The following is a 13515-nucleotide window of genomic DNA, read 5'->3' as shown; positions in this document are numbered from 1 at the left end:
GTATATAAATGCCTCCATATTGCAGATTGATTGATCAGGAATTGGAGCCAGAAGCTATTAAAAATAAAATGTTTAATTAGATAGCTAATTAAATTATTTTCTAAAGGAAAATAGTACTTCTTCACTATTTGTATTAGTATTTTGACCACTAATAGACTTCAAAGTAAGTGGTTTTAGTTTCCCAGGTCTTCTGTCCCCCCTTTTTAAAATATTGGGACAATATTTGCTCATGGCTAATAAAAGGCTAATAAATATTTATAAAAGCAATATGTTCTCATTAACCTTTTACAAATTTTACTGAAATTGCTCTATTTTGCCTTCTACATAGTATTTAAATGTGGTCACAGAAAAATAATTACTGGTTTTGGTTCTGGTTTCCTCTTTAAAATTGGCTGCTAAGCCAGGCCACATCTGCTCACACACACTTTCGTGTTATGGACCTGTTGTTAGAACAGCACAGCCCACCATCAAACAGCTTTCCTCAAGGTTTTTACAGCTCAGTGTAAAAAAACCTCTCCACTATTTCTGGATGCAAATGAATATTGACTTTTCAGCTGCAAGACCAATGAAAAATTTAATTCCACTTAGAAGTCCATGAAATCAGGAATCTCCAAAGAATCCTCCATCATCATGACATCGCTCTCAGTCTGTTCTGGCCTAATTTGGACCATCTGGCTTTTCAATGTATTATGAGCATTCATGAATTTTTGTAAATACTTTGAAGTATATAACCAATGATGCTTCAAAACATCCTCCATCTCATAACATTTTGACTGCCTGGCATTCATCTTTCGAAAGCGTCTGAACAGTTTGTTGCCTGATTCATTCCCCTCACTTGCCCAGGCACCAATGGAACCATCCCGTTCTATAATTTCTGGAACATGCGCAAGTGTTTTATGAAAATAATTGGTAATCTTCCCATTATATCTATAACTGAATTTAGTCGACAGCAACTCAGCAAATCTCTGAGAGTTGAAACTGTATTGACATACAAGTTCTGGGCATTCTTTGGTTGGACATGAAGACCTCCATACTGGTTTCATCTTCAGGTAAAGGTCCATTAATTCTCTGAGGGCTTCATGTCTCTCCTCACATTTGATTAATTCACAGACTGCATCCACGGTCTCTCTACTCATGAGTTTTCTTGCAAAATTTCCATTCATCCTTGTTACAGGTTTCAAATTCATCTTTTTTCTAAGGTGTTTGTCAAGAGTTGACTGCCACCTCTTTCTCTCTTCTTTGGTTGCGCTGGTATTTTTGTACACCTCACCAATCTCAAACTGGAATATTTTGTAAAATTCAGCGGCATTGCCAATATCACAGTGAAGTGCGTCTATTGAAGGCACAGTCTCAATAAAAGGCTTGGCAGAGACGCCTTTCACTCTGTGACGTAGTTCATCAACAGCTTCATGGTAAGGATTGGACCTCCACACTTCATATCGTTCTAGGTTTTCAGCATGATTCCTGGTTACAGAATGCAGGATTAGGTTCTGAGAGGCTTCTTGGCGGGTGGCATCACAAAGTGTACAAATGTAAGTAGAGCCTGATGCTTCAAGACCCTCAACTTCACGGACAAGTTTTTCATCATATCCAGTGCCTCTAAATATGAATTTGAAAATTCTAGGAATACCAGCCATATAAAGGATCAGTGCACTATGTTTCATGGCTTCTCGTTCTGTTATAAGAGGACTCAGGATGGCCGTGAGTGTCTCATGATCTGACTCATCAGCCAGCATAAGGCACAAAGGCTTACAACACAACTCTGAATTGGGTTTGTTTTCCTCAAAAATCCTTGCACTGCCATGGTCATGAGTTACAGTGATGTTCATGAGGGTGAAGGAGAATCGAACTGCCTTTTCAGGAACAGCTGGGCCACAGCCATGCTTTTCACTGACATCTCCCATTCCATCGCAGGATTCTTTAATCACTACAGTGAAAGGTCCTTTCAAATAGTCATCCAAGTCATGAGTTTTCAGTCCTTCTAAAATTTCTTCTTCTAGATCCATAAGGGCAGCCACCAAAGCTGCATCATATCGAAATCGCTTTGCAATTGTATCCACTGGGTAATCATCCACAGACTGTTGTATTCCTGACAGCCCATCAATAATGCCTACATCTGTGTTACTAGACACATTTTTCAAAGGAGGTTCCCATTCAAAGGGATGATAACCAGGCAGAAGGGACTTCTCGGCTGTTCGGAGAGCATGCAAAGGCTGGAAAATTTGCCTTCCTGTAATTGCCTTTATTGTCCTGTACATTTTATGATATTGGCTGCAGCTAAGAAAGGTGTTGACTCGGATTGCCAAACAAACAGCTGGATGAAGGTCCGATCCCTTCCCTTGTATTATAGCTTCCAATTCATCTGCTTGTCTGTGCTCATTTCTAGATCTCAAAGCCAGCAGGAACAAAGTTAAGCACACAGACTTCACATCTCCTCCTTCTTCTTTTTCTGCAAAATCTTTCACTTGAAGCTTGAGTTCTCTCAAGCGGTGCTTTTGAGCTCTCCGGGTCAGTGAAAGCAAATGTTGTCTCGGTCGGCCACCTTTGTTGATATAGACATAGCTGTCTGTACTTTCTGCCCCTTTATGATTAGAACGATGTTGGCAGTATTTTTCCAAAAAGACCTCCTCATGACAGCCTTTTACTGGGCATCTCAAAACCAAATTGTTGAGGATGCTTAGGAAGGATTTTACAGGGCTCACCAGATCAGTAGGAAAACAAGGATATCGGCAGGATGGGCAATAGCTTCCCATTACTTTAAGGCATTTAAGAATGCAGACTCTACAAAATAAGTGTTTACATGTTGTTTCTACTGGATCAGCCAGGATGTGTTCGCAGATCTGGCAAGATATTGACTTTACAAAGTCCACAGGGTAGTCTATCGCAAGGATTTTTGTGCTGAGATGGATTTGCTTACAGTTTGAAATCTTTTTCATCAAACTTTTGTTATTCAGTTGCTTTACCTTTCTGATGCATCTTATTTTTCTCGCATGCCCAGCAATAATCCTGAGTTTTTTGCTCAGCTGTGAATTCAGCATTGTTTTTTTCCTCTTGACTCCACGAAAGGAAGTGACACAAATGTCACAGCTTGTTGAATGGGGATGCCATTCCACTGGGTCTTTCTCTAGAAGATGTGCTTCATGGGGGGCATTGCTGACTTTCCTTTGAATGGCTTTCCAACAATTGTGACAAAAATGAGTAGGGTGGATGGTGTCAATATCTCCCCTTACATCGATCTTAAAAACTTTGACAAGAAGATCTGGCCAGGAAGTGGCTCTTTTCTCTTTCTTTCTCAAAAGAGCCTGGGTCTCCTCATCCACTGGCCCATGAACTGGATGACACTTTTTGTATGGGTCAGCTTTCAATGAGCCTCCACAGATGCGACAGAGGTGCTGCAGGTTTGCTTGGTGAGCTTCCATCTCCCTTTGGCTCATGTGAAAGACATCTTTCTCTCTTGCCAAGCTATTTTTATTCAACTCAGTGTCTGTTTCAAAGGGCACTTGTGACATTACAGCTGCTACCTTAGGTTGTTCGTCAGTGATGTCCAGAGACCCTGTCACATTTTCTTTAGCAGAGTTATCCTGGTGGCTGTCTTCAGGAAGAGGCTTTTCAAGCGGTCTCACTTTAAACAGCTTGAATTTCCATTCAGAAAACTTCATATACGGCTGTTGGACATGTTCTGGTCCAAAACACAAGTTTATGCTTGGTGGGGGTAGCTTCTCCATCCTGGCAGATGTTGAATTACCTATTGAGAGAAAGAGAGAGAAAAGAAACTGGTAAGGAATTTCCATGATTAACAACCTGATGAAAATGAATAAAACCTGATAGAAAATGAATAAAAACCAATGCTAAATATTAAGAATGTTTCATTAATAAATAGTCCACAATATTTTACTTCATCTCTACCAAAATGCTTATCAAGCACTGACAGTGTGTATAAACATGTTGGTTAGGAGAGGGATGAATATATTCCTACATAATGAGAAGAAAGAGGAATATTACCAGTCTTTAACCACAGATGCTATCTTGATAAAGCATCTCTAAACACATAAGAACATGTGTTCCTATTTAAACACAAGAACAAATCTGAATGAACTACTTCATTTTCTTTAGAAGCAGGTCTCTTACGGTTGATACATTTATCCCATCTTTTGGGATAAATATAAATAGAATATAAAGATTCCAGTTTTGGTGATCTACAGCTCTGCAGAGTGCTGATTGGTTACCCCAAGTGATATCATAAGTTCTTTTCCCTAGGAACAAGCTTGCCATTTAAAAAAAAAAAATCCTACTTTTATTAACAATACAGCAGTTGAATTTTGGCTTCTTAAATAAACAATGAATAAAGCATTTTTTTTAAGTATACAACCTTTCTAAACACCAGAAAATCAGTAGTGAAAACATGGGAGGGAAACATGCTTCAAAAAGAAAAATGGGTATCTTATATACCCATTGATGTCTAACCATCAGATGAATCAGATAAAATTTATTTTACAACCATATGGAAAAAAAATTGGTTATATTTGGTAATGGTAGAATTAAATCTGCATCCAACTATATGTTTATATCCCAAATCTATGTTTGACTCAAGGAGTTTGAACCCTACACGGGGTTTTTCTGATTGCAGCCTTAAAGTACTATCTATTCAATCATGATAGAAATCATGAATTATGAATCAGCAGAAAATACTACTGGCACCAAATTTGCAGTCCCCACTGCTGATTCTCTCATGCTTCTATTGAGGTTCTTCCAAATAGTTGCTGAAGGGTGCTCTTGATTTTGCATGTGTAGTAGCTGATAAGCAAATTAATTGGTTGATTCCTCCAAATTTACTATCTTCTCTTTCTGCACATCACTAGCCTTTGGGACAAACATCTGCCAGTCTTGGCAATGCAAGAGGAATGGACAGATTTGACTGTAGATTCTGTTGATAAACTCTAAGCTCCTCTGTGTCCTTCCTTCTACGTCCCATGAGGCTGTATATTGAATATAATTGAATGTTTATAAATGGGCAGAGATATAAAGGGAGCTGAATCACAACCAACCTTTTTATTTAGGATTTTTCTCTTCTTCATTTCCCTTTCTTTCTATAGGTACGAAATGCTGAGTCCCAGATTCCAGTGAGTTCTACTCAAGACCTACTGTATTTTTCAGAGTATAAGACACACCTCTCCCCCCCCCCAAAAAAAAGAGGCTGAAAATTTGGGTGCATCTTATACTCCAAATGTAGTTTTTTTGAAACTTTTTTCAGCCCTAACGAGGCGATAACGAGGCACTAGCGAGCGATCTTCCCAACTTTGCCTGCTCCCTCGACTCTCCACTGTGCTTTAACGAGGCCCTAGCCAGTGAAATCTCCATGCTTTGCTCGGACTCTCAGCTGTTCTTTAGAAGCTTTTTTTCAGCTCTAACTAGGAGCTAGCTGAGTGAAGCAATCTCCCTCCTCCCCCCCATGCTTTGCCTGCTTTTCTCATTGCTGCTTCCTCTCAGCTGTGCCTTAGAAGCTGTTTTTTATCCCCAAGCAGGGGATAAAAAACCAGCAAACTAATGTGCTGAAGCTGACCAGACTAAGGATGCTAGTTAGATGAATACCTGGTAGGCAGATTTTTTTTCCTATTTTCTTCCCCAAAAACTAAGCTGCATCTTATACGCCAGTGCGTCTTATACTCCAAAAAATACAGTAATTATTAGGATAGAGAGGTGCCCAATCATCTATCTGTTTCAGTTTTGTGATAAGGGTCACAGAGTTAAAATATTTGCAGCATATCTGGCTGACCACCCTAGTGCTATTATTCAATTAATGCTCTTATTTTTAGAGAGTCAGCAGCAGGATGGAAGCAGACAATCCAAACCAGCGACTTGAGGGAAGGTTCTTATCCGCTCAAAACAGTTGGTTTGATTTCATTCCCATGCACTACCATGTTTTTTTGTCTCTGAAGTAAACTAGTGGCAAAACAGAGCAGATTTTACACAGGTTACAACTGCCAGTAGAAGTTTCTATTTAAGGGAAAACACACTTTGATACCAGTAGAGCTAAAGACATCTTAAAGCATTCACAGGCTGGGCAGATGAAGACAATGTCATAGGACACAGTATGTTGCCAAGGCATATTTGAATCATGGTTAAGTACAAGTGGGGAAGGGCCCATATTCTCAGTGGGAGACTTCATTTGGACTAAGCAGAATTGGACCGCATTATTACTTTAATGTTAGACCTCCACAAAATATCAGGAGGATTGTAGGTTGGTCTGGGAAGTTTTAAAAAAACATTCAGCTCCATTTCCACATACATTCCCAGATGATAAAATTCTATGGCAAAATAGTTGGTTTTCAGTGGCATTTTTTCCCCCAGAACACAGCTAAATCGTTCAAATACAAATCAAGCTTATTTATCCAAAGCATTTGAAATAGATGATTCAAATTGTGAAAGCAACCACAATTTCCACAAAGCTCACATAACTATTTTGAAAGCAGGGCCTGGTTGTCTCTGCATGTATGGCCATGCACAGGCAATACTTTCACTGGGCCACTAGCAAAGTGAAGTGGTAAATGTCCACTCCTGCCCCTGGAGCCAACTTTTGAAATAGTTGTGTGGGTTTGCAAAAGATACAGCTTTTTTAAACTGTTCAATGAAAGGTGTTTCAGTCTCACTGCGCACACTGCAAGCCATCTCTTTGGAAGCCTTTGCTAAATCTTAATCAGGGTACTGGACAAAGGCTGTGCTTTTAAAAACTGCAAAGGAGATGGAAACATGGGCTGGTACAATTTGCCTAACAGAAATAGAAAAAAAAAAAAAAACCAACAGTCTACTAAATGTAGCAATAGCACTTAGACTTATATACCGCTTCACAGTGCTTTACAGCCCTCTCTAAGTGGCTTACAGAATCAACATATTGCCCTCAACAATCTGTATTCTCATTTTATCCACTTTGGAAGGATGGAAGGCTGAGTCAACCTTGAGCCAGTGAGAATCGAGCTGCTGGCAGTCAGCAGAATTAGCCTGCAATACTGCATTCTAACCACTGTGCTACCACAGCTCTGTACGTTGTTGTATAATTATAATTTAGTGCTTCTAAATTCTAATAGAGGAATTCATATCCACTAAATTATGTCATATCCAAGAAGCTCACAGAGATGTAGATAGATTGTGCTTCCTAAGCTTTTTCTTCCATTATATTTTATTCCAGGAAAAAAAGTCAAATTATATCAAGCCAATAACATCAAAAACACATAAAGCAGAGTGGCCAAGTCTAACCCACACAAATTTTTTTTCTAGGCCTTAAGCATATAATTCCTCAATAAATTCACTACATGTAGTAACTGAACTAATAAGCAATGTTCTAATCTCATCTTACCAGTATTATTTGCCAACAATATCCAGATTTCTTACCTGTTGGCTATGTTGGCTAACAATACAAAGCCAACAGCATCCAATGACCATAAATTCCCTGTTTGCGTTCCAAACTCTTTTTTAAATGCTTTACTTAGTTTTAGCGTTTTGCCATCCCAGTGTTTTATTGTGAGAATTGGGGAAAATATTAACCAGCTCTTTTCTATGTATCAAATGGTTGAAACCAGTATAGAAATGCTATTATGAGTTACCGTGCCAGCGTATGCAACAGACAAGGGATATAATCCCACAAGAACTAAAAATCTTATTATATGAGACAGATTGGTTTAAAGTACATCAGAGTAATTACTTGACTTTCACCTGAAAATGTTCTAAATGTAAGTAATATGTAGGTCACAATAGACATTTATAAATGCTCTTTGAATAGTCTCATGCTGAAGATTAGACCCAATCCTCATAAGGTACTATGAAACAAATCCCATTAACTTCAATGGGGCTTATTTCTTAGATATCAGTGTTGTCTAGTTTAAACTTCAATTTAGCTTGCTCTAGAATAAGCCTTTAATGGTCTGGACCATTGAGTCATGATAAAACTCTAAACTTTGGGGCTTTTTCTCTAAATGGCTCCATTCATGTATTCATTTAGTCATTGTTTTCCATAGGACCAATACTTAAATGAAAATATTCCTTTTAAAAAGATATGCTGGTTTCACTGTGAGATCTATGCAATCACAATGGAACAGCTTTATTCTCTACTTTTAAACATGTCACTTCAAAAGAATGAAATAAAAAGTGTATCCTTTGCTTTCTAAGTCTATATGGCCAAATATAATTTATACTACAAGTTGAAGTACTCTGTAGCTCTTACATCATACCTTGACATAGCACTAGGATTTTGTTCTGATAAATCAAATAAAAAAGGGCTGCAAACATGTATCAGGGGTATATTTGACTAAAGTAAGGGCTCAGATTATTAACAAAACAATTCTGATCATGTTTACTTTAAAAATATGCCTATCATTTTAAATGGATTAACAAATATGGATAAGATTGAACTGCTGATGGCCTTCTATATTATTTCTTAGACATTTTAAAGAAACCAGTTTATTCGAGGTCAAGTTTTTTCCAGCCTGGTTCCCTACATATATAATACACTGCTCTTGTGATTTCCAACTTATATAATCAACATTGGCTGAGAATTATTGGAGTTGTGGTCTAACATACCTGGAGGATACAGGAATAGACAAGGTTGCTTTCACTCTTTGCAGTGAAGCAGACTGCAATGGATATGATTAAATCAAAGTTAGTCATAACTGTCTTCCATCGAGCCAACCAGCACAGTTTGACTTAATGCTTGCTATAGTTATGTTGCTCAGAGGTTGCATGAGATTAATTTCATCTTCTTGCTAAGAAAAGTTCAGAGCTAAAATGTCAGGAGAAGATTCTCTCATACTTAATGCCTCTCCAATCAAATACTTTGTCTTGTGTTGAATAATAACTCATGTGTACTTACTCAGGAGATTATTTAAAAGGTCTCATTTGGAATTTTTTTCTCATACATTACTCCTACATTTCTCTGCATATTTAGCTCTACTGGATAATTCTATCCAGTTGAAACATCTCACCTGTAAACTCTAAGCAAAGGAATAGAACTTGGACAGTAGCCCTAGTGTTTACTTTGATAAGTAGCCACAGATCGTGTCAATTACACTCATGTCTCACTTCATTTTTTAAAATTTTAAAACAAAAAAAAATACTAAATGCTTTCTATCCAAATCTTGCAGGATCTCTTTTTTTGACTGAATGAAACTTGGATCTAAAAGTACAACCAGATTTGTACTTATAGGCAAATAGTTCTTATTTCAAAAACGTAGGATTACTGGTTTGTATATCCATTATTTTCCTTGCCTTATTTCTGTGACCCCATCTCCTTTAGACCCAGATTCTCAGATGAATATTTAATTGATTTATGTCTGTATTCTCCTTGAAATGGAGTCACGGTCTGCTGGGTGGATTTGATAATATGTGTACAAAAATAATTGGCAAAAGAAACATTTGTTTACTCCAGTCTTAGAAATCACACAATAAACTGGAAAACTGTAATAAATATGATCAGCCTACCTTCTTCCACTCCCAAGTCTGTATGGCTGCTTAGTTGGCATCTAGATCAAGTTTCTCCTTTTTCCTGTGCTTTATAAGTTCCTTGGGCTGCTGTTTATCTCACTCTAACCTTCTCCCTCCCAACTCCCTGAACATTTTGGTTACTAACCACAACTTGCTTACTATCATCCACAGTTGAGGAGTCTCAGCTCCAGCTGACACCTGGTTTTTTTTTTTTTTTAACATGCCACACTGCTCATCAAAACAGTGTTAATTATGGACATGCTTGCTCTTCTTGCTATAGATTTTATACCCAATATTTGAACCTTTGCATGGTGCAGGAACTTGGATTCCTATTATCATGGTTGGCCACACAGTTAGCCAAATGTTTAGACTGGACTTGGTGTTTTTCTCCACCTGTTGAATCCTTTCCAAGGACCTGGTAGACAAATGTTGTGCTTTTAAAATATTAAAGGTTTATTATGGTTTATCACACAATCAGCCAGATATATAGGCTGGATTTGGCATTTTATCCACCTACTGAGTCCTTCCCAAGGACTTGAGATAGGAGGACATTGTTTGACAGTGTTAAAGGTGTCACTGCATGATATGATACATTTGTGCTGGGTACACAACTTTTCTTCCAGTAGTCCTGCAGCTGCAGGCCCTGATTGCTCACTGATTCTATAGCCCATTTCTCACCAGATGTCCAAGACCTCCAACTCCTAACATGGACCTTGTTGATTTTGTGATGACCAATCCGGGATGGATTTCTAGAAGTTACATCTCATCGTATTACTTATGGAGAAGCATTCTTCCTCTGGATCTTCTGAAGAGATATTTCCAGTATGATTGAATCTCTGGCATAGCTCTCATCCACCTCAGAGCATGTAATTATTATGATTGCTTGCACAGTTAGCCAGATATTGAGACTGGATTTGGCATTTTTATCCACCTATCAAGTTCTTCCTAAAATCCTGGGCTAGGGAGATGTTATTGTTGATGGTGTTAAAGGTTTAATCACAGGATGTAAGCTGTTCCAAGAAAAGACTAGTTTGGTCTGTTTGGCATTCAGTAAGTCTTCATGGTACACTACCTTCAGTACATCTTCTTCATTGTCCTTCAGATGTTCTTCCAATCCTCTTTTCCTTCTTCAACTGTCTGGTGTACTTGCAACATTCCATGCCCACCTATGCTTATTATTATACATACAACAATGTGAAATCATGGCTGCCAATTCATTAGCATGTGTTCCCTCCATATGCATTGAGTTCTTCCGCAAAAAATCTAGGATGTCATAAACTATTGGTGTAGTATATCCCAACAATGTGTCCTTTTGTAATAGATAGATGGAAATTTTGTAAATGCACATATTTTATGGGTGCCACCAAGATTTTGCCCATAACCACTGGGACCACCCTGGCCAGTTTATGTCACAAAATTTTAATTTCAATTTTCAGATCTTGACGCTTTCTGATCTTCTCCCATTCTTTGTGCTCAATTCTACTATCTTCTGGTATTGCCACATCAATTATCCACACTTTCTTCTTTTCAACCACAGTCATATCTGGTGTGTTATGAGCCAAGATTTTATCAGTCTATATTCAGAAACCCTACAACATTATAACTTGTGACTTTTCAACTACTTTTTCAATTTTTCATTCATGTCACATATTTTTTGCAGATCTACCAGTGAATCATTTTTGTAAATGTGTAATGTCATTGTTTCTGATAGGTTTGTGCAATTTTCTTGCAATCTATTGTTTCTTCTGCTTCTTGAACAATCTGCACTTTGAATCATTTGATGATTTTTAGTCAAACTTTGGTTAGTAATTAAGATCATGTACTGTCTTTTGATCCAAGGATTTTTCAGTAAAATAATAATTACAATAAATTTTCACCAGTAAGGCTGAACTTTCTGGCATGCAATCCTGACATGTTTTAGCCTGAAAATTTGGGCAGTTCTTAGCCCTTCTACCTTCAGTCATCCACTGAATGCAATGATGAAGCCTACATCATAATACTACGATGCGTACCAGCACCTGATACAATACTATACAACATCAATCACAGGTACAAAAAGGGAAAGTTTGCATTATTTTGACTCATCTTAGGAACAAGGTAAAGGTTTCCCTCACAAATATGTGCCAGTCGTTCCCAACTCTAGGGGCTGGTGCTCATCTCCATTTCAAAGCTGAAAAGCCAGCACTATCTGAAGATGTTTCCATGGTCATGTGGCTGGTATGACTAAATGCCAAAGGCGCACGGAACACTGTTACCTTCCCACCAAAGGTGGTCCTTATTTTTCTACTTGCATTTTTTATGTGCTTTCGAACTGCTAGGTTGGCAGAAGCTGGGACAAGTAACAGGACCTCACCCCATTATGTGGCACTAGGGATTCGAACCGCTTAAATGCCGACCTTTTGATCAACAAGCTCAGCATCTTAGCCACTGAGCCACTGCATTCCTTTAGGAACAAGACACTTATCTTATATTTCTTTAAGAAATTTGCTTTTCAGCCCAGAATTAGAAAAAAAAGGAAGAAGGAAAAGTTTGGTAACTTCTTACCCAGATGTAGAGGAATTAACAAACAGAAGTCACCATGCAACCTTTCACATGGACAAAAGGCTTGCTTTGAAGTCCTGCACATATACAGAGAGCTTTTTTAAAAAAGTGAAAACTGTGGAAGGCCACAATCACACAAAGAGAATTCTAACAAAAATCAATTCAGACAGCATAACCAAACTAGTTACATAATACTTTCTTGAATAAGCTGTTAAGTTTCAGCACAAATTAACTACAGAAATGATAGTTTGGAGACTTATTATTTGGACTTTCTGTTTGAATGCCTTTCCTTTGTTGTCCTCAACCATTTACTCCCAATTTTGTAGACAGATTCTAGACAGATAAAAAGAACCACTTTGGTGCAGTGATTAAGATATCAGGTAGAACATCATGAGTTCTAGTCCCTCTTGAGGCACAAAACCACCTGAGTGATTTGGACCAGTCACTCTCTCTTAGCCCTAGGAATGAGGCAATGGCAAAACATTCTATACCTTGCTAAGAAAACTGCAGAATCTAGTCCATGAAATTGCCACGAGTTAAAAGAAACTGACTCAAAGAGATGCACTCACAGAGATAAGTAGAAAGCAGACTTTTGTGGGAACAAACCATTGCTCTTCTGATGTCCTGAGACTAGCACTGCAGCCAACAAAACTGAAATGATCTAGGATTCAACCCACCTTCCTCATGACTCTTGCTGGAAATATTGTCATCAACAATCATTCTTTTATTAGCTCTTCCTTTGCGTAATGATATTACACTGGCAAAAATCTCCTGGAAAACAACTGATAATTCAGCTACTCAGGGCTCTCAGCTCAGTTATTAAATACTAAGGGTTTGTCACTTTTTCCCTTCATTTATGAGGAAAGAAATGGAGATCAATACAACTTTGTCTTAACTCAGTAATCTTATATAAAGTACTGTAGAAAGACATCATTATATATTCCCTTATGATATTATTAAATTTAATATTTAATCATTTGGATTTAATTTAAATACTACAGTTAATTTGACTGAATTGGTTCATTGTATCATAGCAATTGATGTTGAAACAAATATGGAAGTGGGAGAAATGAGAATAAAAACTCTCCTGATTTGGAAAAGTGTATTCTATCCCAAGACAGACCAAGATGCTTCAACTTTGGCTTCAGCCAATTTTTGTTGTCAATTGCTGAATTTTTTTTCAAAACTATATTTTAAAGTTAGGTTCTACCATTGGCAATATTTCTGGTGAGAAATATAAAATTATACTTACCACCGCTCCCCAAATCCAGGAACAAAATCTGAGTACAAAATATAGCTTGTTGATCTTTGTTGACTTTACATTGTTTAAATCAACCAATGATGATTTTTCTTTGGAAGCATTGTGATGTGCTTTAAGGATTTCTGCTTTGGGTAGCTGGTTGGACTGGAAGACCTCCAAGGTCCCATCAAGCCCTATTATTCTAGGAACTTCACATAACTGCCAACTGGTTTTCATTTCATTTTAAAATGAAGCATATTGTT

At 37.8% G+C, this 13515-nt stretch overlaps 1 protein-coding gene across 1 annotated transcript; it reads right to left on the bottom strand.

Annotated features, from left to right (window-relative positions):
* Nucleotides 1-584: 584 nt before the first annotated feature.
* Nucleotides 585-3725, bottom strand: RAG1 (recombination activating 1). The gene has a single exon (XM_070931213.1). It carries the CDS (start codon nucleotides 3723-3725, stop codon nucleotides 585-587), a length of 3141 nt encoding a protein of 1046 aa, XP_070787314.1.
* Between the last annotated feature and the right edge of the window lie 9790 nt (nucleotides 3726-13515).

The sequence above is a fragment of the Pituophis catenifer genome, unplaced genomic scaffold (assembly GCF_029215685.1).
Source record: "Pituophis catenifer annectens isolate HBS135680 unplaced genomic scaffold, rPitCat1.0.hap2 SCAF_1, whole genome shotgun sequence".
Taxonomy (NCBI): Eukaryota; Metazoa; Chordata; class Lepidosauria; order Squamata; family Colubridae; genus Pituophis; species Pituophis catenifer.
This window is presented reverse-complemented; position numbering and strand designations above follow the sequence as displayed.